At 44.7% G+C, this 23,882-nt stretch overlaps 1 protein-coding gene across 1 annotated transcript in view; it reads left to right on the top strand.

Moving 5' to 3' along the window:
• Window positions 1-23,882, top strand: part of CHRDL1 (chordin like 1) — a 139,302-nt gene that overhangs the window by 36,991 nt on the left and 78,429 nt on the right. Inside the window, exons 3-4 of the mRNA XM_083159376.1 lie at window positions 10,548-10,660; window positions 12,291-12,384. Of these exons, the coding sequence (XP_083015502.1) occupies window positions 10,548-10,660; window positions 12,291-12,384 (207 nt within the window). The remainder of the gene's footprint in view (window positions 1-10,547; window positions 10,661-12,290; window positions 12,385-23,882) is intronic.

Here is a 23,882-nt window from a genome sequence, read left to right as displayed (position 1 = left end):
ACAGCTTTACTGCACACTGCATTATCCACAGTACATGGACACATGTAGCATTTTGGAATGTTAATCAAGTAGATAAACTACTTTATTTTGATACTAAAATGCATAAAAGTATGTCTACTGTACAAATATGGGAAAGGCACACAATTGTAAATGTCAATGGAATATGTTGCGCTATATAAGAAACTGTAAATAAATTAATTAACCGGGCACAAAACACTCATGTTTATGCGGCTTTTACTGCAAGCTACAGTATATTAGGGCAAAAGACTGAAATTCTCACATTTTTAATGTTTCATAGCAAATTCAATTTTCTCTATATGGTCACTTATTACCTTAGATGTGTTTTAGTGAAGTTAGAAGTTTATAAAATGCAATGCAAAGACAATGGCGGTATCCAATTAACTGCGGTATTGTTTAGGCTTAATCCCCTATCAGCAGCTGCTGGATTTCCGATAATATATGGGATCGGGAACTTATCCCTGATCCCATGAGTTTTTGTGCAATTGTGGGTCCACTTTTAGCCAATAAATACAGCCTTGATTTGGATACTGCGATAACGACCAAGAGTGATAAATCACAATATCTGGCTGGTTTAAAATGTATCAGGGCTAATTGGATACCACCCACGCAGTATGTAATATGTTGTATTTACTATGCATGGATGTAATATTTTATTTAAGGATATTTACTATATTATACATAATATACCATAATTTAATATGCAGTGTTTTGCTAAATGTTTACTAATGCCATTGCATTCTATTTAAACAGGTGTATTGGAATCCTGTTAACTAAATGTGATGGATTACTGCATCCTTTAACATTGGTTGATGTTGAAAATCTATCGATATGGTTTAAATAAAAATAAAAAAAAATATATATATATATTTATTTCAGGTTCAAAATTGATAATTACTCCCTGTGTACTGAGCAGCTGTAGTACTATAATTTCTACATGAAATGGCCTTAATATGACAGATTTCCTTGCAGATCCCTACAGTGTGTTATAGATCTGTCAAGAAGCCAATAATGAGGGAAAGTCAACAATGCAAATAATGTTCTATAAATAACCTTGTGACTAACTCATGAGTCCGCTGGACTATATATTGTTTATTGTCCAACATTCTTGCAGCTCTCAATATCTCATCCCAAAATATCTTCATACAAGTTTACAAAAAATACAAAACTGACGACGCAGTATCTAATACCAGTGGCGGCTCTTACCAGTATGGAGGAGGGGGGCTGCCGCAATGTGGGCCCCCCCCCCACTGCCGCTACTGCTGCCGTCATCAGCTGATGCTGCCGTCGTCCCCGGCCACCGCCATGCTCCGCGGCCGCCACGCTCCCAAGTCCCCTGCGCGGGGCCCGCGCATGCGCAGTAACTTCATATATACTGTTTTCTCTCTTACTCCAATCAGTGACTGCATGAGCTAATAAACACCTCTGGCTTTAGACATTAGACCATAGAGCTTCAGTCAGGGCCATCTTAACATTAGCCCCTGTGAAAAATAATTCACTGCCCCCCCTCCAACCCCACACCTATGTGCAGCAGCTTCCAGGCAGCGGCGGCTGGGAGATGGTAGCGCTATATGCTGGGTGGCAGGAAGGAAGCGCTGCTGATTTTGAAAAGACTAGCCAGACGCTGATTGGCTGAGAGAATTTAGCCAATCAGCATCTGGCCAGTCTTTTCAATATGTTTTCAAGTTCAGCAGTGCTTCCCATCCTTCCACCCGGCAAATAGCGCTACAAGCTTCCAGCAGCCTCTGCCTGAACCCCACTGCCCGCTGCCACAGCAGCTCCCCGGGGCAGTGCCATCTTTCCCATTGGGGTGGGCCCATAGAATATTTGGGCCACTGGGCAACTGCCCATTAAGCCCAATGGGAAAGACAGCACTGGCTTCAGTCACACATTTGACAATATGGAGAACCTGTTGATGGATCATTTGATGACATTTAGATGATGTTTTGTTCATGTGTTCCTAAATGTCACTATGGGCCTTATTCTAGTTCACTCTTTCTGACAAATTCCTTCTTAGATGGACAAAACCATTTGCACTGCAGGGGGGCAGATGTAAAATGTGCAGAGAGAATTTGATTTGGGTGATTTATTTTGCTTCTGTGCAGGGAAAATACTGACTGCTTTATTTTTACACTGCAATATAGATCTCACTTTTAAGTAAAACCCCACCCAAATCTAATGCTCTCTGCACAAGTTACATGTGCCCCCCTGCAGTGCACATGGTTTTGTCCATCTAAGAAGGAACTTGTCAGAAAGAGTGAACCAAAATAAACCCCCATAGTCAGCAACCACAGTAAAGACCACACCCCTGTCTATCATGATAATTCCACCCCTGGGGCCATTGTCACATCCCACTAAAATACATAATATTCCATTGTATAATACTATACTTCCACGGTTCTACCTGTAAGTGGCTATTGCCAGACCATCCACTTAAAATCATGCACATACTGTGTTAAATATGTGGCATGGACCAAATTAGAAAGCTTTACAAGTAAATCTGGTTTAATTTCTCTGCAAACATATGTGAACTAGTTTCATGCATGTTGTATGTGTCCAACAATAAATGATTTATCTGAACCCCAACCAACAGAATAAACGTATTTTCTGACTTGTTCGAAATAGTAGTTACTGTACTTCAGAGTTTAAATCCCCAGGTGCCAGTTACAAACTCCTAGTAACCGATCAACTAAAATACAATAACAACTTTCATGTTTCTTAAAACAATACAGCAAGCCGTGTTTTCCCTGCAATCCTGAAAGATAAAGTAAAACAAAATGACAAAATAAGAATACACTGAGAAAATATTTTTGTTAATCATAACAAGAGCTAGCTCTGCTGGCATGGAAACATAAAGATAATGTTTATAAAAACATCACAGTTATTATTTTATTGGTGGAAAAAACTTTTATTTATTAGCTGCCAAGTTGCATAGCTTCACAAAACCTTTTTTTTGTTCTGTGCCATTCATTTCAATAACATGAGTCCTATGGGATTATTACACCTAAATGTACAGTATTTTTTTTTAAGGGTGTCTATAGACCTCAATTACTAGTGTAGAATTTGTCTTATCTCTTTGGGTTTGACATGTGCTAACGTCTGTTTAGGCCCAATGTTACCTATATTTGCACCTTAGGCAGGGCCGGTGCACGTTTTTTTGGCATCCTAGCCAAAACTTCAGTAGCACAGATGTTGTAATGGTTAGCATTACTGCCTCACAGCACTGTGGTCATGGGTTTGATTCCTGCCATTGTATATTCTCCCCGTACTTGCGTGGGTTTCCTCCGGGTACTCCGGTTTCCTCCCACAATCCAAAAATATACTGGTAGGTTAATTGGCTCTCAACAAAATTAACCCTAGACTGAATGTGTGTGCGTGTGCATGTGGTAGGGAATATAGATTGTAAGCTCCACTGGGGAAAAGGACTGATATGAATGTTCAAATATTCTCTGTAAAGCTCTGCGGGATATGTATGCGCTATATAAATAGCTGGTAATAAATAATAATCTCAATATTCCAGAACCTCAGGTGAAAGTGTGGAAGTAGCATCTTAGAAATTCAACACCTGCCATATGCATTACGTTTAACAATCATTCCTCTTCCAGAGTCATCCTTAATTTTATGACTATGGGTCTCCCCCAGATTCTAGCACTGTGTAATAGTAGAACCCTGACCTTAGGATGGGCATAGTTTTACATACAGAGGGAGTGTCCCTCTTCATTGCAGGGGCAGGCGGTAGATTTGTCAGCCGCCAGAATGGGACGCACACGCACAAGATGCGCATGCATCACTTTACTATGGAGCTCCCCGCCGATCCCCACTGCCCGATCCCACCTCCACGCCTGCCCCCGAACCCTGCCCTTCTCCCTGAATGTGAAGTGATGAGGCTGTGTAAATGCAACACATTCCCACTTAGCAGGACTCTATGTAGCAGTACAGTATTAGAACTCAATTACTATTTTCAAGGGAGTTACCTTTCATGCCCTTACCAGTTCCCACACATATCATAGCGGGAAGATGTATTTGTGCACAATAACTAATATCAATAAATAACTAAATCTAATGGAAAATTGGTAACTTTTATAAAAGTTATAATTGTCTTATTTTAATAGCATGGAGGGTGCGGGACCAAAGCTTCATATTACTGATTGGGTGCTATGACTTACTGCTTATTGCTGATTGGTTGTAATTTATTGCATATTGCTAATTGGTTGCTATAAGTTATTCCATATTGCTAAGAGGTTATTATAATTTCTTTAACACCAGATTGTTTATTGGTTGCAGTAGGTCACTGTATATTTGCAGGTATGGAATTACTTCTGCCTCAATCGCTTCTCAGCCTTTTGGCTAAGATCAATTTTTTTTCACTACTGCACATTTTAAAGATTTTTAGTTTTTGGGGCTTGTAGGCATGACCCTTATGGGTTGCATTCTCCCATCGTTGCACTCTGATGGAGCTGTAGCCCACTCTCCACAGGGCTTGTAGCTGAGGGTCAGGGCTTTCCAATGAGCCTGGCCTCATGTCACTAGCCCTCCGGGAACCGGAGATACCACCGGGCAAAACTGGAACGTTTTCCCTATAGGATAACATGGGACCCACTAATTCCCCCCACCCATTCCAACGGCTGCCAGTTCCTCCTCCAGCATTACAGAAGCTCGAGGTTGATCTCAGTTGAACCCAAATTGCCGGGCCTTCAATCTGGTAACAGGCTGGTCCATATGGGTTAATTGGTTCCAGAGATATTGCGGGTAAACCTATTTGTTCATTTCTAAATGAACTCTGCCTGGCTGTCAATGGCTGTCACTTCTGCCCGTCGGCGGCTGTCCTGCAGTTACCACGAGCATGTATTTCCCCCTTGGCAATGAGCATGTAATCACACATGGCAATGAGCATGGAACCCCTGGCAATGAGCATGTAGGTAAGCAGCACTTATGTAGCATAATTTTTAATAGGCATTATGGTGTTTGGCATAATATGTAATGGACATTATGATGTGTGGCTTAACATGTTAAGGGCATTATGGTGTATATTTTTAATGCACGTCTTTTGTGAGCAATGTCCCTGTTTATGAAGCATATTGTGAATTTTTGTTCAATCCGTTTGGAATAGTGTGTATTTTTGCTCAATCCAGGTGGCAAAATGTGAATTTTGCCTTAATCTGTGTGGCATAAAGTGAATTTTGGCTCAATCCGTGTGCCATAGTGTGAATTTTGGCTCATTCCATGTGGCCTAATGTGTAAGAGGCAAGTACAGTATAAGGATGTTACTATTGTGTTACATGATTTGTATAAGGGGTATATGGTGTGGTAAACTTAGTTGATCACATGAAAGGTGCTGAAATGTTGTCTACCAAGTTTTGGCTTTCAGTATTTTTTTATGACTGGAATGCTGCCTCACCCCACAAGTATCTTAGGACATCAACGTCCTGTGGGTGCACCTTCGAAGGGCACCCGGCAATATATGGCAGATTCCAGGGGCGTAACTAAAAGTTTGCGGGCCCCATAGCAAAATTTTGAAAGGGCCCCCCCCAGCATTGTCACACTAGAGAGAGAAAGGGTGTGAGGGAGAAACAGGGAGAGAGGGCGTGAGAAAGAAACATGGAGAGAAGATGTGAGGGAGAGATTGGGAGAGACAGGGAATGAGAGACAACTGTCAGGAAGAATTGGGGAGAGAAAGGGAGGGAGAGAGAATGTCATGGAGAGAAAGGAAGAGAGAAAGGGGGCCAGATATAATGCTGCCCGAGTTCGTTGGCCGTGAGGATTCGGGCTGAACTCTCACCAAGGCATGGTTTTGCCATGTAAGTGATTGCCCCTTTTAAAAAACATCCAAATTCGGCCCTCATCCCCCACTGCCCTTGAAATAGGGCTTCATTACATTCTATCCAGAGAGTGAGAGAGGGTGTTAGGGAGAGAAGGGGGAGAGACAGGGAGAGACAGGGAGTAAAAGAGAGAGAAGGTGCCAGGTAGAGAGGGAGAGAAATAGAGAGACTGTTAGAGGGAGGAAAGAGGGATAGGTATTGAGGAGAAAGAGAAGAGAGAGAGGGGAAAGAGAAAGACTAGGGGCAGAGAGAAATATTTGAGATAGAGGGGAAGGGAGAAAATGTTGGGGGGGAAGGGGTTGAGAGAAAGCAGGAAGAGAGGTGAGACAGAGGGGATTGAGAGAGCCAGGAGGAGAAAGGTAATATCTGGGGGAAGGGGAGGGAAAGCAATGGGAGTTGAGGGGAAAGTGAAGAGCAGGGGGTTTCACAGGCATAAAGTTTGTCATCGCCCCTCCCCCTCCCGCTGCAAACGGCAGGTCTTCTCACCGGCCATCTCCCATTAAGCTGCAGTGCCGTGTCTTCACTCTCCACTGCTGTGCGGGCCTCCTGATGCGGCGCTTTGTAATGTGGCGCCTGGTCTCCAGAATATCCCGGGTTGCAGATGCGGCGCTCTCTGATGCGGGCTGCTCTGGCAGGGTATCCCATGTGGCAGTGCGTCTCATGCACGCCTGGTCTCCTGCGCGCTGCGCAGGCAGTGGCATGTCACTGCTGCTGGAGGGGTCATCAGGACAGTGGCACAGGCACAGCCACTGTCTGCGTTGCCCTTACAAAAAAAGTTAGGAGGGTGCAGGGGACTGCTGGTCTTTGGGGCCCCCCAAGCCCTCGGGCCCCATAGCAACTGCACCCCCTGCACCCTCTCTAGTTACGCCACTGGCAGCTTCTATTTTCCCTCTTTTCTGTGCAAGGCCTTTGCCTATGCCAACCTCTTTGCCATTTTCCACCCTGTACTAAACCCTTTGCATTTTTCCTATGCCAGCCCCCTGCCTTTTCCAGGCATATATAATTATTTGACAGTATTTACACAAATAGAGACACACCCATGAGCAGACCACCCAAACAGAACACTGGTCACGCCTCCACATTATAAGGTGCTGGCCACACCCCTATTATTGCGCATAATAGGCCCTTGATAATTTTCAGCTCTAGGCCCATTTAGACCTTAATCTGACACTGTTCACAGGGGGGAGCCAAGGTCTCCAATCCCCAGGGATAGCTTTGGTCAATCTGTCGAAGATGGGATGACCCCGAATTATGGGGTGGAGAGAAGTCCAAAAACCCTAGCCACTTTTGGCTATAAGCGGTTCTGGGAATAACAAGGCCCTCAGCCTAGGCCAGGGCTGGGCAACACCGGTCCTCCAGATGTTAATGAACTAAACATTCCAGGATGCTTTGCATTAGTTTTGCTATGTGGCCATGCTGAAACTGATGCAAGGCATGCTGGGATGTGTAGTTCATCAACATCTGGAGGGCCGGTGTTGCCCAGCCCTGGCCTAGGCTGTAGCATATGTTGCTCTGTGCTCCTCAGCTGCTGTCTCTCCTTCCTTATTGGGGGGATTTGGGGAAAGAGTACAGTTTTTTCGTTTGTGGTGCACCTAACAAGAAAAGAATTACTACACAATAAAATTTACCTTTCAATGGGTTTTTCTTAAAACTGCGAAATATGCCGAACTACATGGAACATTGAACACAGTGAAGACAGTGTTTTAAAAGATGCAGGTGCGGTGTCAGCATATACTATGTAGATCTCCTTGCCTACAGGACCTCTTGAATAAATTTTTTTACGCTGTTATCCGTGTCGCCCTTTTATTGATAATGGCTGTGTATGCCTATATCGTCAATCTGATTGGGCTGAATAATGCTAGATTTCAATAATCAAGGATCCTGTCTGTACCAAAGATTTAACTTGAATGATGGAGATAGTGGGATATATCAGTTCCTATAGATGGATTGAATTTAATGAACCCCTTGTGCCACACGGGGAGAAGGGGGAATTCTCATTAAGTGTCAGTGAGTTTGCGGATCTCTAGATTGCCAAATCTCCTGGTGTGTATACTGTTTGTGCAGTCTTTCAAACGTGCTGCATCAGTTTAAGGAGAAGTCATCTTTAATGTGTCAATTCAGCCAGGTGGTTGGTCCAATGGATATAAATTGGACCTATATTACTAGTGAGTACATATAGACCTTATCAGGTATTACACTATTGCGCGTCACAATAGTGGTGTTTGATTCAGGTATACAGAATCTATAGTTAAGGGCTGTGTGACCTTTTTGACCCCGTTTGTGGTGGCTTAACCATATGCCATACCACTAGATTGAATTTCTGGGAATTCAGGGGTATGTGATCCACTGCTTAGTGTATGCCCGGCGGGGTCCCTCAGTATAATGTTTGTTGGCAAAATTACAATAATTCAACAGTAGGCTGGACACACTGACACTTATTGAATTATTTTATATAATAGTCCTGTGTTGGACTGTAGATATTCAGCTGACTGATATCCCTCAAATTTCCTGGTGTATGAAAAAGTGTTACCATAGAACAATGTTGCAATTACACAATGTGTTTAATTTTATGTTGAGTTTTTACTTAAAATGTAGCAGCATGTTCAAAAGGGATATTATAATAACAAATCATACCAGTAAGTCTGTTAGTCAGTTAGCTGCCATCTGCGTGGTCATAAGCCACTGCTGAGTAAGCTATTGACGGGAAATCCTGAGACTAGATTATAGGGTTGCTCTGAGGAAGATCTGCGAAGCGTACGCCGGCAATACAAGCCGTGCGGACGCTCCGCATGTAGCACTGTACTCCTGCCTGTGTCTGTTTATATTAGTCCTTGTAAGGACTCTAATGTTATAATCTCATGTACTTAGGTGTCTAGTTGAGTGTTACCCTTGAACCCGGTCCACTGGAGGTCTCTCCTTAGTACCTTACAGGCGGCGGGTGACTAGTCTCGGGATTTCCCGTCAATAGCTTACTCAGCTTTGCAGCCATCTCTTCTTCCCTGGCTGTATCATGTGTAGGTCTGTGCTTCTCCGCAGCTGTCTCTTCTTCCCTGGAAGTAACATGGGTAGGTCTGTGCTTCTCTAACGCTGTCTCTTTTTCCCTGTCTTTAGCATGTGTAGGACTTTGCTTCTCGGCAGCTCTCTCTTTATCCCTGGCTGTACCATGTGTAGTTATATGCTTCTCCACAGCTGTCTCTTCTTCCCTGGCTGTAGCATGTGTAGGTCTGTGCTTCTCTGCCACTGTCTCTTTTTCCCTGTCTTTAGCATGGGTTGACCTGTGCTTCTCCACAGCCTTCTCTTCTTTGCTGGCTGTAGCATATGTAGGTCTATGCTTCTCAGCTGCTGTCTGTCCTTCCCTGGCTATAGTATACGTAGGTCTGTGTTTCTTAACTGTTGTCTCCCCTTCCCTGGCTGCAGCATGTGTACAGTATATACTATATGTCTGTACCACTCATCAGCTGGCTCTCCGGCCCTGGCTGTAGCATGTGTAGGTCTGTGTTTCTCTGCAGCTGTCTATTCTTTCCTGGCTGTAGCAGATGTAGTGTTGTGCTTCTCTGCAGCATTCTCTCCTTTGCTGGCTGTAGCTTGTGTATTGCTGTGCTTCTCTGTAGCTACCTCTTCTTTCATGGCTGCAGCTTGAGTGGGTCTGTGCTTATCTGTAGTTGTCCTTCCTTCCCTGGCTGCATCATGTAGCTTCAAAGATGCTGTAAAACAGCACGTGCTGGGCTTGGCATAGAGGCTGCTGTTACATGGGGAGACACCCACTGGGCCCGTATCTAGGTTTAGCCCGGTTTGGTGCCACTGGTCTTTCCTTACTTGATTGTGGAATGTAGAGGTCTGTGATTTGCAGCTGCTGTCTCTCCTTCCCTGCCTGTAGCAAGAGCAGGTCAGTGTTTTGCAGCTGCTGTCTCTCCTTCCCTGCCTGTAGCATGAGTAAATATGTGCTTTCCAGCTGCTGTCTCTCCTTCCCTGCCTGTAGCATGACTAGGTCTGTGATTTGCAGCTGCTGTCTCTCCTTCCCTGCCTGTAACTTGAGTAAATATGTGCTTTCCAGGTGCTGTCTCTCCTTCCTTTACTATAGCAAGAGAAGGTCAGTGCTTTGCAGCTGCTGTCTCTCTTTTCTTCGCTGTAGCATGAGTAGGTCTGTGCTTTGCAGCTTCTGTCTTTCCTTCCCTGCATGTAGAATTGAGTAGGTATGTACTTTGCAGCTGCTGTATCGCCTTCCCTGACTGAAGCACATGTAGGTCTGTGCTTCTCTGCAGCTGTCTCTCCTGTGCTGGCGTTAGACTGTGCTGAAAGCTGCCAAACTGTGAAAGGTTTCCTTTCAGCTGAAGTGTTTGGCTCCTTGGTAGACTTCACAGTCAGAGGTGCTGACAGCTTTGGGGTTACCTCCAATTTCAGAATCTAATGGGTAGTTCTTCTGTGGTCTGGTTTATATAGTATTCCCAGTAGTTACTGATACCAACACTGCTCCCTTTAGATTTACTCAGGCTCCAGAGGTCGGGAACATTAAAGTCTGTTATTGAAATGCCAAAAGACACAAACCAGAGAACCCACACGGATATTTCATTAACTTTCTATGTATTGCATTTAATAGAGGAAACCAGTCACAAGCATGTGAATCCTGATTGTAGCCAAACCACCTCTTTACCAATGATATGCAATGCATCCTGAGGATATAACTGAAAGCTGTCTCTCTTATCCCTGTAGATTCAGAGACATACTGTGTCTTCCAAGACAGGAAGTACCGAGTCGGAGAGAGATGGCATCCTTATCTGGAACCTTATGGACTTGTCTATTGTGTTAACTGTCTATGCAGAGAGGTAATAAGCTAATAAAGGATTTTACATATTATATGTACTGAAATGGAGATATACAATGTTGGCAAGTATGCCTAGATAGCTTACAAAACACTTCAGAAGCGGGATTTAACTGTTTATGAACATGAGTTTGCAATACATTGGTGCTATTGTGATTCCACCCGAGGCTGGGCAGACACTGTTTTTTTTTTAGAGGGGGGGGGGGGGGGGGGTCCAGGTCCAACAGCTGTTTCAACTGCTCTAGTTTTCACCAGGGGCTATGTTTATCTATCTATCTATGATGGAGAAACGCCAGCACTCCTTTGCTTGAGTAGAACAATTGCACTGGGTGCCCTCCCTAGGATCCTTGTAGTAGGTCCCTTGCACTATGCAGCTGTGAGGGCGGTACTCCAATGTCTTCTTAAAAATTAAAACAGGAGCCTGTATATACACATACACACAATCTCTCTCTCTTACCTACAGCCAGGGCCGGATTAACCACGGGACAACAGGGCGGAAGCCCCGGGGCCCCCACACATCAGGCGCCCCCACACCAGCACCAGGGCAGGGGGTCCCTGCGGCGGCTGGGCAGTCAGTGGGGCACGGTCCCTGAGGCGGATGGGAAGTCAGTGACAGGGTCCCTGTGGCAGATGGGAAGTCAGCGGTGGGGTCCCTGCGGCAGATGGGAACTAGTAGTGCTCCTAGTTCCCATCCACCGCAGGGACCCCTCTGCCACCTCAGAGCTGCATGGACCCCGCTGCGGCGCTGCCCGGATCCCCGCTTCCCAGATCCCCGCAGCCTGGACTCCACGCTGCCCAGGTACCACCTGCCTGGGGGGACACAGACCTTAATCCAGACCTGGCTGCAGCAGCAACATTTTGTCATAGGTGCAATATTACTAAGCCCCAAAAAGATAGCATTCAAATGGAGTTCCATCATTTTAACTCCGCCCCATCTCCACTGACATGCAAAGTGCTGCAGTTTTCCATGAGGGGAAGGGGCATCGTTGTATTGGGACTGTTCTCTCTCCTCTGTCGGGAAGAGGGGGAGGGGCAATTTGGAACCCACCAGAATGTGCTACTGTGAGGTCAGGAATGGTGCTGCAATCTCTTATACTATAGCTTAATTGGCCACCTAAGGGAATGTTCCCCACTTCATCCGCAAAAGCAGCAACATAATATTCATAGTTGCCAGCTTTCTGGCTGCCACCTCCAGACGAGGACAGCCAGAATATCACAGCAGGGAGCAGTGTGAGGGAACATGACATATAATATGGTGTAAGGTGGGGGCGCATCAAGCCATAAGAGGCTGTACAAGAGCATGTCTTCCAGTATTGCATTATTGTTGTCATGCCTCGCTGTACAGTAACAAGGTTTCCAGCATTCGTGGGGGCGTGACTATGAGAATGCAATTATCTCCTTGTTTAGAGGAAACGAAGCACCTGGCCTCGGGAGAGTTGCCTACTATTCTGGGCAGGCAGGAGGGCCACACAATTTTTGGGGGCCTACTGGCCATTCCGAGAGCGTAGGCAAGTATAATAATAACATACACTAGATTAAAGTGCTGTACTTATATAAATTTTTTATATATTTATTAAATAGCATACACGCTCCCCACAGAGGTGCAGATACTGACCAGAAACCTCTTCTTGTAGGGTGGAAATGTGTTGTGCAGTAGACTGAGATGCCCAAGTCTTCATTGTGCTAATCCAGTCTATGTTCCTCAGCTGTGCTGCCCACGATGCCCAGGTAAGAGTAACCGGATGTATTTCAAAATTCATGTGGGACATGGCATGTAGATTTTGCTTAATCTTTATCACTCTCCTGTGCATACCTCCCAACATTGGTGGCAGCAGAGAAGGGACACTTGTGCCAGAAGTAGGGGGTGTGGCCTCAGTCAGTGGGTGTGTACTCCTGTGACGCCCCATCCCCATTCCCCCCTTTGTGGGGGCATGGTCAGTGCTCTGAGAGCTGCTGGCCATGCCCCAGGCCCATCTGTCTCTCTTAATAGACACTGTAAAGAGCAGGGCTGGACTGGGACCAGAAATCGGCCCTGGCATTTTGAGCACACAGGTCCACCTCCAGCAGACGGGATCCTTGCGCGTCGAAGCCGCGCTGCAAAAAGGGGTGTGGCCTCATGGAAAGGAGGCATGGCATAACAAAATGGATGCATTACAGTGTTTCACACTATGAAACACACCGCAGTGCCCATTACATGTTATGGAACACACCGTAATGCCGATTACAAAATATGACAATCCATTATGCCAATTACACATTATATCACATGCTCACAAGCGAGAGCTAAATAAGCAGACTGTCACTTGTGTGGGGATCGGCGGGCATTGGGAAGGTGAGACAAAGAAGGTATGCTGTCACTTGCAGGGAAGGGGGGTCGCAGGCACACACATAAGAGGGTGGGAGGTGCAGGCTATTACTAGGGGGGGGGTCAGCAGGTACATGCTGTTTGGAGAGAGGCTGTCAGGGGGGGTGGCAGGCACATTCAGGTGAGAGGGAGCAAGCAGGCTGTCACTTGCTGGGGGGGGGGGTCGATAGGAACGTGCAGGTGGGAGAGGGGGGCAGGCTGTCACATGGACTGGCAGGGATATTCAGGTGTGATGGAGAAAGCAGACACAAAAGTTTTTCAAGTTAAAGGCAGAACATGTAATATCCCCTTTCCCTCCCCCTTTTGTTACCTGCTGTTAGCTGAGTTCAGATACTATACTATGGACTCTGAGACTGTGAGCACCGATGACTGACAGCTGCCTTTCCACTCTCCGCTAGCTGCGTTGTTGCGGCGGGTAGTGATGACTGTGAGGGCTTTGTACCGCTCTCACTCCGACTTCCCTGCAGGAGCCGCCGGGCACCCGCTTGTAACTGATTACAGAGAGTAATCTCAGGGAGTGCCCGGAAAATGGATGGGGGCAGTCGCAGCGCCCTCTTGTCTGGAGCTAGACGCAGCCTGCTCTATCAGGACCCCAGCACAGAACATGCTGCCTCTGTTCTTCCCTCCCCAGTGCTCACCCGGTGTTCGCCTCCAGCTTATACGGCGGGTCGGGGGGAGCTGGCGCATCCCGGCGGCTCTAGCAGAGGCGGACAAGCCGTGCAGCTGCATGGCTTGTCTGCCTCTACAAACGGCCCTGTCAATTAGGATGCCAAAAATCGGCCCTTCTGGCATTTGCCAGAAGTGCAAGATGGCCAGTCCGGCCATGGTAAAGAGAGAAGAGAGAGAGAGAAGTTTTCCCAAATCCCTGTGGTGATTTGTCACACTTTTAACTTGGGCATCTCCTACTGCATTCCCCTGTGGGCCTTCATGCCAACAGTATATCCAGTAGAAATTTATTATACAGTGAACAGAGTACAGTGAGTTTGATCCATATGTCCTCATTGTACCCTGTACCCATTGGCATTACTACTGTTGCTAAAGAGGGTGCAGCCACTCTATGGACCAGAGAGTGAGGGGACCTGGCAAGAACCCTTTGCAGACATGGTATTGTTTCAATTATTTGTGTTTATCATGATCTATTTTTTTTTCTATTATGACATTTCTGTTATATTCTGTTATAATGCATCTCATACGCTCACCAATTATCCGTTCTTTGCGTTGCCTCTTGTTCTACTTCCTGTTACTCTATACTTTTTATACTCTGTACATTATAACATGCTTTGAATTTTTCCTGAGCTTATTTTATATGCATTTTAACTCACACCTCCCAACTTTTGTCTGGACGAATTTGGGACCTAGAAGAGGGCAGAGCCATACATGATGTGGGCATGGCCTAGCACAGCAACCCAGATTTTTGTCACTTTGGGGGTGTGCCCATTGCTCCCTGAACAGCTGGGCGGCCCATGGCTCCATCCCTAAACGACATCTATTCAGCGATCAATGGCTGCTCTGGTCGGTGACCTTCGAATGATTTCTCCTTGGCTCGCAAATATAAGTCAGTAGAGACTGCCTTATATTTGCGGGCTTTTGCATGAAGACAGGGTGAGAGGCTGACATCACGTGACGTCAGCCGCCCACCCCCGGCACCCCGTGTCACATTGGCATTTACATGGGAACACCTAGCGTTTGCATGGGAGAGCCCATGAAACGCTGAGCGTTCCCATGGCCCATCACCACCACTGCCCCGTCTGCCCTGTACAGCCCTGTTCCATCCCCCACTCCCTGTGTGAGTGCCATGTAGACAGTGCAGGTCAGTGACGGCGCTTGCGCAGAAGCCCTACACATTCGCATAACTGATTATGGGCATGTGCAGAGCACCAACATCGGTCCCCCATGCGAACGCACGGAATACCGAATGGACTAGAATCAGGCCCTATACTCCCTAATTAGTGGACGCACCTACATTTCTACTAGTAAAGCTCATACCATACATAGCAAAGGATGATGGTGATTTATGTATAGGAGGAGCATAATTATAAACATATCCTATGTGGCTGTACATGATCATCACTGGAATGCAATTACTATAGGCATTAATATCATGAAATAATAATACTTAAAAAAGTCCTCTATCACCTAAATATTTCTGCACGCATATTATGGTACATCACACAAGTTACTAAAATATTAGCAAAGTTCTACATGTTCAGTCGGATCATATCTACTGATTGATCTCTATTTGTATTTAGAAAACCAAACTTATCTACTAAGCTATAGCTGGGTCACACTACAAGACCATTAGCTCCATAAGCGTTAACATCAATGCTTCCCGCTGAACTCTCAGGCAAACGATATACAGTAATGTTAATGATACCGTTCAGCAACCTCATCCCGTCCCTGCTCTGTATATATAGTATGTAGAGTTAAATTGAGCCGAATGTACAAATGGCGAAGTACATCTTTAAAGACCTGTGGGAGTGTCCATCGTTACTGATATTAAGCATACACACTAGACGATATTACAAATTATATATAAGTGATATCATTTAAAATATCACTTAGTGTGTGTATGGGGCTCTACGCACACATTTTCAATCTATATTATTTATATATGTATTTGTGCTGTACTTCCAGATAAGTACTAGAAGCAGAAAGTCTTGCAATATCTGAAAATGTGTTGTACTCATTAAAAGGAAAAAAAACATTTCTTGGCCATTTTTATGTCTTCTCTGCATGTGGCGGAACTAACACACACCGGAATGACATAGTTCCTATCATGAACAGGGATTTATTGACCACTGGGAATAGTAGGCAACTGCCAAGTTTGGCTAAAGAAAAAAAATCTAGGACATAGAACAATTCCAAAAGCTCTAGCTATTTAAGTGTTCCAGTCAGCCACTAAATTCTCATGGATTCGAGTGAGAAGTGCTAAATTATTGTACTTATTTTGTGGAACTACTTTGCTTAATACCAATGAGCTTAAATGTAATAAAGTTTTTTTCAAATAAAAAAACAAGATGCAGGAAAATCCAAAATGTCTTCCGTGACTCGTAATGGCTGAATTAGCTTTTCCAGATGCAAACATATTTTACTTAAAATTGCAGTTTGTCTGGGTTTTTGTCAATTTTGTTCTATTCTCCAATTTATGGTCAAAAGAATAATTTTGTCAAGACACTCTTACACTCTTTTGTGGCAAAGGTCTTACTGGATCTTTTAAAACCAATGTATAAATTTGCCTTGAGCGTCCTTTATTTTAAAAATGTGGAATCTTCCATACTGATGCCAGTGGACCTCTCTATGAAGTAAATTACAACCTGGCCCTAAATTATAAATGCGGATCTGTTCAGATAGTAAAGACAAATTATCCCTTCATATGTAAAATAATGAAAATCAAATTGAATCTCTTACCAAATCTTCTGTAATTATTTTGCATATTACAGGTAAATCTCCCAGAACAAGTTTTTTTTTAAATCTTTGGGGAAAGACACTGAACATTGAACTGTTTTCCAGATATTAAACTATGGGCCAATTTATAAGTATCTGCTTCTGAGGAGGCGGATGAGCTGTGATAACATTGGCCCAATTTGCAATGCAGTAACTATTTACATCGCAGGGATGTACGAATTATCGCATGCAGGGACAGATCTTGTGAGAAATCTCTGTCCTTGTGATGCCAGACTACAGACAAATTGGGGTATTTTTTACAAAAAATACGCCAATCATGAGCTGCACATGTGCCATTCGCAACAGCTACCACCTCTGCTGGCACCCCATTCCCAGTCGCGACAACAAAGAACAGTAAGTGACAAAACATATGTAGGGAAAGAAAGGAGGAGGGAGGACAGTGAAAAAAGGGGATCTCAGGGTGAATAACTAGATGGGTAGAGACCAGAAAAACACTATATGCATTATTGCCTACCTGACCCTCTCCATGAGGGAGAAAATGCTCTGTTCTTGGATGTCCCTTGTAAATGTATGATTGCCATCACCTGTGGGGAGATAGTATAAATGGCACTATAATGGAAACTGAGGAAGAGAGGGATCTAGGTGTCACTATTTCATGGGACTTAAAGGCAGGTAGGCAATGTAACAAAGCAATGAAGAAGGCGTCAGATGCTTGGTTGCATAGGGAGAGGTATCAGCAGTAGAAAGCAAGAAGTAATAATACCACTGTATAGGACATTGGTACGACCTCATCTAGAGTATTGTGTTCAGTTCTGGAGGCCATATCTCCAGAAGGATATAAATACATTAGAGACTGTACAAAGAGGGGCAACTAAAAATGTACCAGGAAAGACTAAAAGATCTTAATATGAATACTTTAGAGCAGAGAAGGGGGAGGACATGATATAAACTTTCAAATATATCAAGGGTTTTAACAAGGTACAGGTGGGAGACATTCTTCACAGGAAGAGGAGCAACAGAACACAAGGACATGCACTGACACTAGAGGGAGGAAGATTCAGGGGAAATTTGAGGAGGAATTACTTCACAGAAAGAGTAGTAGATAAGTGGAATAGCCTCCCATCAGAGGTGGTAGAGGCAAATACAGTAAAACAATTTAAACATGCTTGGGATATGCTTGATATCCTTACAAAAAAATAAGCATCAAATATGGTATGAGGTAATATGTTTAAAAAAGGGGCAGACTAGATGGGCCAAGTGGTTCTTATCTGCCGTCAAATTATATGTTTCTCTGTAATACATAGTATATTATGGAGCGGATTCAGCATGGATCGTATATGAAAAGCTGCTTGCAGAGGTTTTCATATGTGATTCATATCAATACAAATGCAGGAGCGGGTGTACACTATATCTGCATTTGTGATCACTTAAAACTCTGATGACTCCAGCCTGAGTAAGTCTGATCTTACTAGTGCTAAATGTTGCTGTTTGCAAGGCATTGGGAAACTGTGCGACTGATCACAGTGGCAAATGCAGGATTTTTAGAGGGGGGTTTCCAAATGTAATCCAAAGTCTCCCACTCTGCAGCACATTGAAGTAAATAAGGGAGCCTGGGGGAGTGGTAACAGCTCTGAAAATTAGACTTTTTATACCGTACACTGGATACAGTATGGAATACAGTATTAATATTTATCAGTAAAGATTGTCTATAGTATGGGCTGTTTCAAACATTTAAATAAGATATGTGGTCAGGAAAAGATTAAACATCACATAATAAATAAATAAATAAATAAATACACAGATATAATAGAACCAGTGCTGCACTTTCTAAGCTCACATTCTCCCACCTGATGTTAAGGTGCCTGTCTCTTCCTCCTGGCAGCTACTCTCTGATCTAATGCAATGTTTGAGGGCTCAGATCCACACACACACACACAGCAAACTTGGTAGAAGAAGCTGCTCCCACAGGGCATGTGCAGCAGCTCTGCTTTGTCCATTACACTGATGTGGTGGCAGCTCTATTGATTATATTATATACCAGTGCTATTGTCATAATTTAAAGGCACTTGCCAAGAGGAGGGGGTTTCTGTGCAACCAGAAACCCCCCTGCATTTGCATATGGATCATTTATGCAATTATATTAGTAGTGAATCAGGGCTTATGTTTATATACTGTATGATATAATTTTTACCAATAGGCAAGTGTAGGATTTGTAAAGGGGTGGGGGGAATCTTGGTCAATGCAACCAGTAAGATTCTATATCTTCTAGAATGTGCTAAATAAATAAGTAGAATCTGATTGGTTGCTATGGGCAACATCCCATATGCAATAGAACACCCATCTTAGTAAATGTACCCAATATACTGTATAAATAACACATCTACACACACATATGGTATATTGGGTTTAATTCATGTTGGAACACATACTGTAAGTGATCCAACTCACATTAAGCCCTATGTATGTGTTCTGCGCATGCACAGGACGGGCCTTCCAAATTACAGAAGAACAGCAAACGCCTCTGCCTGATTGACAGGGAGAGGTAGTCGTGGAGATGGCTTGGAACAGCCAATGCTTTAGAAAATGGGAGCGTGTCACCCACATATTCTGGGATTGGCCGACAAATATTTTTTTTTTCTAAGTGTGTATTTATTACAAACGCTCAGATTTTTTACTTGTAAATTAATTTAAACATTCCCGATTAAAACTCTGTGTCCCCCCCCCCCAAAAAAAGACACAGCTCTAATTATGTCAAAAGCAGGGTTGCCTACCCTCCCATAATGCCAGGAGGCTCCCGGAAATCAGGTCCCTCTTCTGCCCCCCCCCCCCCCCCCCCGAAAGGTGGGCAAGCCTCCGGATAACGGCGGCATCTTCTGAATTTCCCCGACCGTATCGGTAAATTACCGCGATTCGTGGCTTTTTGGGGGAGGGGGGTAAATATGCAAATTGTGTCATTTAGGGCGAGATGTACTAAAGGGAAAATGCGGTAAAACCCCCCTACCCTATAGAAGCCTATGGGCTTCTTTTCGCCGCCCGCCGCGTCGCCACAACCCCGCCGCCTCGCCGACCCCCCCTTTCCCCCCTCTCTTGGGCTTACCTTCTTGCAGGTCCTCCTGGACCCCGGAAGGTAAGCCCTTCCTCCCCCTAGCAACGCAGCCGGACGTCCTTCCGGCTGCAGGGGGGAGGAGGAAGCGCCGGGGACAGCTTGCTTAGCTGTCCCCAGCGTGAAAGCAGCAGAAGCCGGCTGGGAGGTGACTGAGACCCCCCGCAGACCACAGTACATATATCGCGGGGGGCCTCCGTCACCGCATCGCGATGCCAGCCGCATATGTTAGTACATATGCGGTGGCATCGCGGCGGGGGGGGGGCGCGAAGGGCGGCGATGTATTTTAATACATCCCGCCCTTAGCCTTACTCCCTCCTTGGAGACCCACAAATTGCGGGATTTACTGTACTGGGGACAGGGCTTGATAACATCTACATCAGGCCCCGCCCCCCGAAATACTGCCGACAGTCTCCTCCCCAGGCTTCTCCCAGAGAGGAGACTTTAAAAGCAGGCAACCCTTGTCTAAAGGTATTGAGCTGTTTTGTGTGAGACTTGCTAACCATATCTCCCATAACTTCCTGGCCTGCAACTGTTATACTATATACATCACATTACTGTGTGCATCAGTGAAACAATGGCCTAATTAAATTACCTGTAACAGGGGTAGCCCTAAAGCACACAGCTTCATGATGATTTAGATTTTTTCTAAGTATTATTTTCTCTCTCCAGCATTTAGCGTTCATAGGCCCTTATTCAGATCTGATCGCAATACAAATTTGGGTACTTATGTAATATCTGGGCTCCCGTTTTTCTTATGAGACCGCGTCCCCTCGCGGGGCTCGCTATGCTCGCCACGCTTCGGGCACGGTGGCTCGCTGCGCTCGCCACACTATATAAAATCAACTCCATGCGTAGTTGGATAGTAGGGGTATGAAAAAATGGGGTGCATTTAACATGGGAGCCCAGATAATACATAAGTACCCAAATTTGTTCTCAAAATGGGCAAAACCATGTGCACTGCAGGTGGGGCAGATGTAACTTGTGCAGAGAGAGTTAAATTTTGGTGGGTTGTGTTGAAATTGAAATCTAAATTGCAGTGTAAAAATAATGCAGCCAGGATTTACCCTGCACAGAAACAAAATAACTCACACAACTCTAACTCTCTATACATCTGCCCCACCTGCAGTGCACACGGTTTTGCCCATTTTGAGAACAAAATTGTACTGAGCTCAGATCTGAATAAAGGCCATTGTTTGGTTGCTAAATATAGATTACACCCTGCGACCTAAATTGGCAACAAACACTTACTGTATATGGATGCAGCAATTTCCAGAAATCAGAATAAGTCACAATGAGCAATTATAACCTGACCAAGCTGTTAGATGTCTGGGACACCGGCCAGATAAATACTTGGTATTAATAAATAAAATCTAAAATATCATGGTTGATGGAAAAAAGACACCAGGGCTCATTTAGTGGTTGGATGGAGGCCCATTTGTGTGTGTGTGTAAGAAATGCATCTCTGTGCTGATCATACAGAAAATGTGTACACGTAAATGTAGCCAGGCAAAGCTGCTGAACCCCTCTAACTTTGCCACCTGGGTGTCTAAAATTTGGGGTGCTTTGGGTGTGCAAACTGTGGACTGTGGCTGTGGGAAAAAAATGTGTGTGCTTTAAGTAATGGGCATCTGAGTGGGCCAGGTAGGTCAACAGTGTCTAGGTGGACAGCCAATAGGTTGACAACAAAAGGTTGACATGCACTAGGCCAACAATGACAAATGGTCACCACAAGCGAAAAGTTGACATGGCAATGGTCGACACATGAACAGGTCAACACTTTTTCAGGATTAAAAAAAAAAAAAAACATTTGCCCTTTTTCATACATACAAAGCATGCCGAGCAAAGGGAACCAGGTGAGGGTTCGCACTACACTAACTGGGGGACCACCTGCTCAGGTGTTGACATTGACACGCTAATGAATGCGGCTGTCTGTAATGGGGGTGGGGCTTGGTGATGTCAGTCTTGCCCCACCCTCCAAAATGAAGCCACGTCCCGCCCCGGCTTCTCCCGGAGAGGAGTATTAAAAAGTTGGCATGTATGCTCCACCTCCTAGTGAATTGTGCAGAATCTACTGACATCTACTATGGTTCATTAAATATTGGTTTAATCTAGGATCACTCTGGGAGTTTATAAATAGCGAGAAATGCATGTGACAGAGGCAGGTAAACCGCTGGAGATGGTTAGGGATAGGATAGGTTAGTATTTCGGTTATTGTTTTTATGTTTGCTTACCCAATCTATGGGGTTTAAGGGGGTCTTTAGGATGGGGATTTAGATTTGTATGTTAGTGTCAGTTAGGGATCTGGCTCTTTCTCCATTGTTCCATTTCACCCCCCCCCCCCCCCCCCCCCCCCCCCAAAAAAAAAAAAATATATTTTCTTTTTCTGGTTTATCAACCACTATGGCAGGAAAGAACAACTATTATGCTGCTTTTTGTGAGGTGTGCTCTCTCTTTCAATACACTGGCTATGTCTATACTGTTATACCCTACTGGGGTCAGCGGCAATGGCTGGCAGACTGGGCCTATTGTGGTGTATTGTTGGGAGGGTTGGAGCCTAGTATCTTTGACAAAGCATTTTTGAGAAAGATCAGCCTCAACGCTGCATTTAAAAAAAAATTACTATGAAACTATTGCAATATTTAAATTGATTTAATCAATATAGCACTAACGCATGCAGAACCTCCCGCCCTCTCGTCAGACTCATTTTAGGCCCTGCTGCTCCAGCATTTGGCTCCACCCCTTCCCAAGAACCACAAATTGTGGGTTGTGCAATGTGCACCTTACACCCGCTGCTGCTCCTACTGTACCACTGTTGCATTATTTTCCTGAAGGCACTTGTAAGTGCCCAAATAAAGCCATGCATTTCCAGTTTAGATTATGCCAACATTTTTATGTACAGTAATTATTAGAGACAGGATAATATGCATTTGCATAGTTGCATATGTATTTGCATATTTTGCCCATTCTCACTGGTTATTGCATATTTTACATAAAATCTAGTGATGGTGCATATTTTAGGCCCCGCCCTCTTTCCAAGGTTCCCCACACTGCGCACATATTGCCCCAGCCTGCACACTCTACCACTACCTGGCCAGCAGTAGCAGGGCAAAGCAGTGCTGTAACTTGCGGGTAAGTTACAGCACTGCTTTGCCCTGCTACTGTTGGCCAGGTAGTGGTAGAGTGTGCAGGCTGGGGCAATATGTGCGCAGTGTGGGGAACCTTGGTTGTCCACTTATGTCTGACACTGCTCTAGGCTGCCAATCCATGTTGATAAAAGTCAGTCGGGGCTGATGCCATTACGAAGCTTCTGAACCTTTGCCTGCCCCTGGCCTGGAACTTTACACCAGAGACAGACTTCTGCAGCAGAGGAGGTGGGCGGAAGGGTTGTGACATCGCGCGGCGCAGAGGAAATGCCGTGTCACAGTGAGTATGCGGCGCAGGGAGGAAGCCTTCCACTGCGTCACCCTCACACGCTATACTGACATATGATCCATCGGCGCTGGAGATGAGGGTCCGTGTAGTTGATGCAAGCAGAGCTTTGGACGCTGCAGTATGATGTAGCAGCCAGGAAGAAAAAAAATCATGTGTACAGCACTAGACATCTGCAGCTGCTGTGGGCCTATTTTTGAGGTTTATTTGCAACTAATTATATGCTGATTTTTAAATAAATAAGTTAAAAATTACTTTTTTTTTATTATTTAACATAGCATATTTTAACACTTTTTAATGCATATTTTAAGTATTTTCCATGCATATTTGCATGCATATTTCAAGCCTTTTATGTTGCATATAATCCTGTCTCTAGTAATTATATAGATAAATATTGCATGGATATTGGTTTCCTTATTCTGGCTTCTGGTTAACCCCTTTAAAATCTAGCACCTGGCATTGTCATATTTCTATAAAGTGGTGATTTTTAGAATGGATATTACTCTATGACTATTATTAAATATATATTATCTATCTACTTATCTATCTATCATGTAGGTTTATCTATACACACTAGTTTAACAGATCCAACATATACTGGGTCACCTCAGTCTCCACCCCTCTCTGGAAAGCCCCTCCTGCAAATCCTACATTGTATAGGCAGAGAGAGAGAACACTGTGCAGGCATAGGGCCAATGTGATCCAGCTATGTGTGTCTGATGGACACCCAGGCTCATCACAGTGTAAAAAAATAAAATAAAATACTTATAGTTAACTCCCCAGGGATGCCTAAGTGGTGCTTCAGTGGGGGCTACCAGTCAACGGGGCTCACTGCATCTCCAATGACCCCTGGTGCATTAAAAGGACACTGCAAAGCTGTAGCTCACTTCACAGTGCCAGAGTTCACAGAAGTTGGAAGCC

The sequence above is a fragment of the Crinia signifera genome, chromosome 9 (genome assembly GCF_055691185.1).
Source record: "Crinia signifera chromosome 9, ASM5569118v1, whole genome shotgun sequence".
In the NCBI taxonomy this organism is placed as follows: domain Eukaryota; kingdom Metazoa; phylum Chordata; class Amphibia; order Anura; family Myobatrachidae; genus Crinia; species Crinia signifera.
This window is presented reverse-complemented; position numbering and strand designations above follow the sequence as displayed.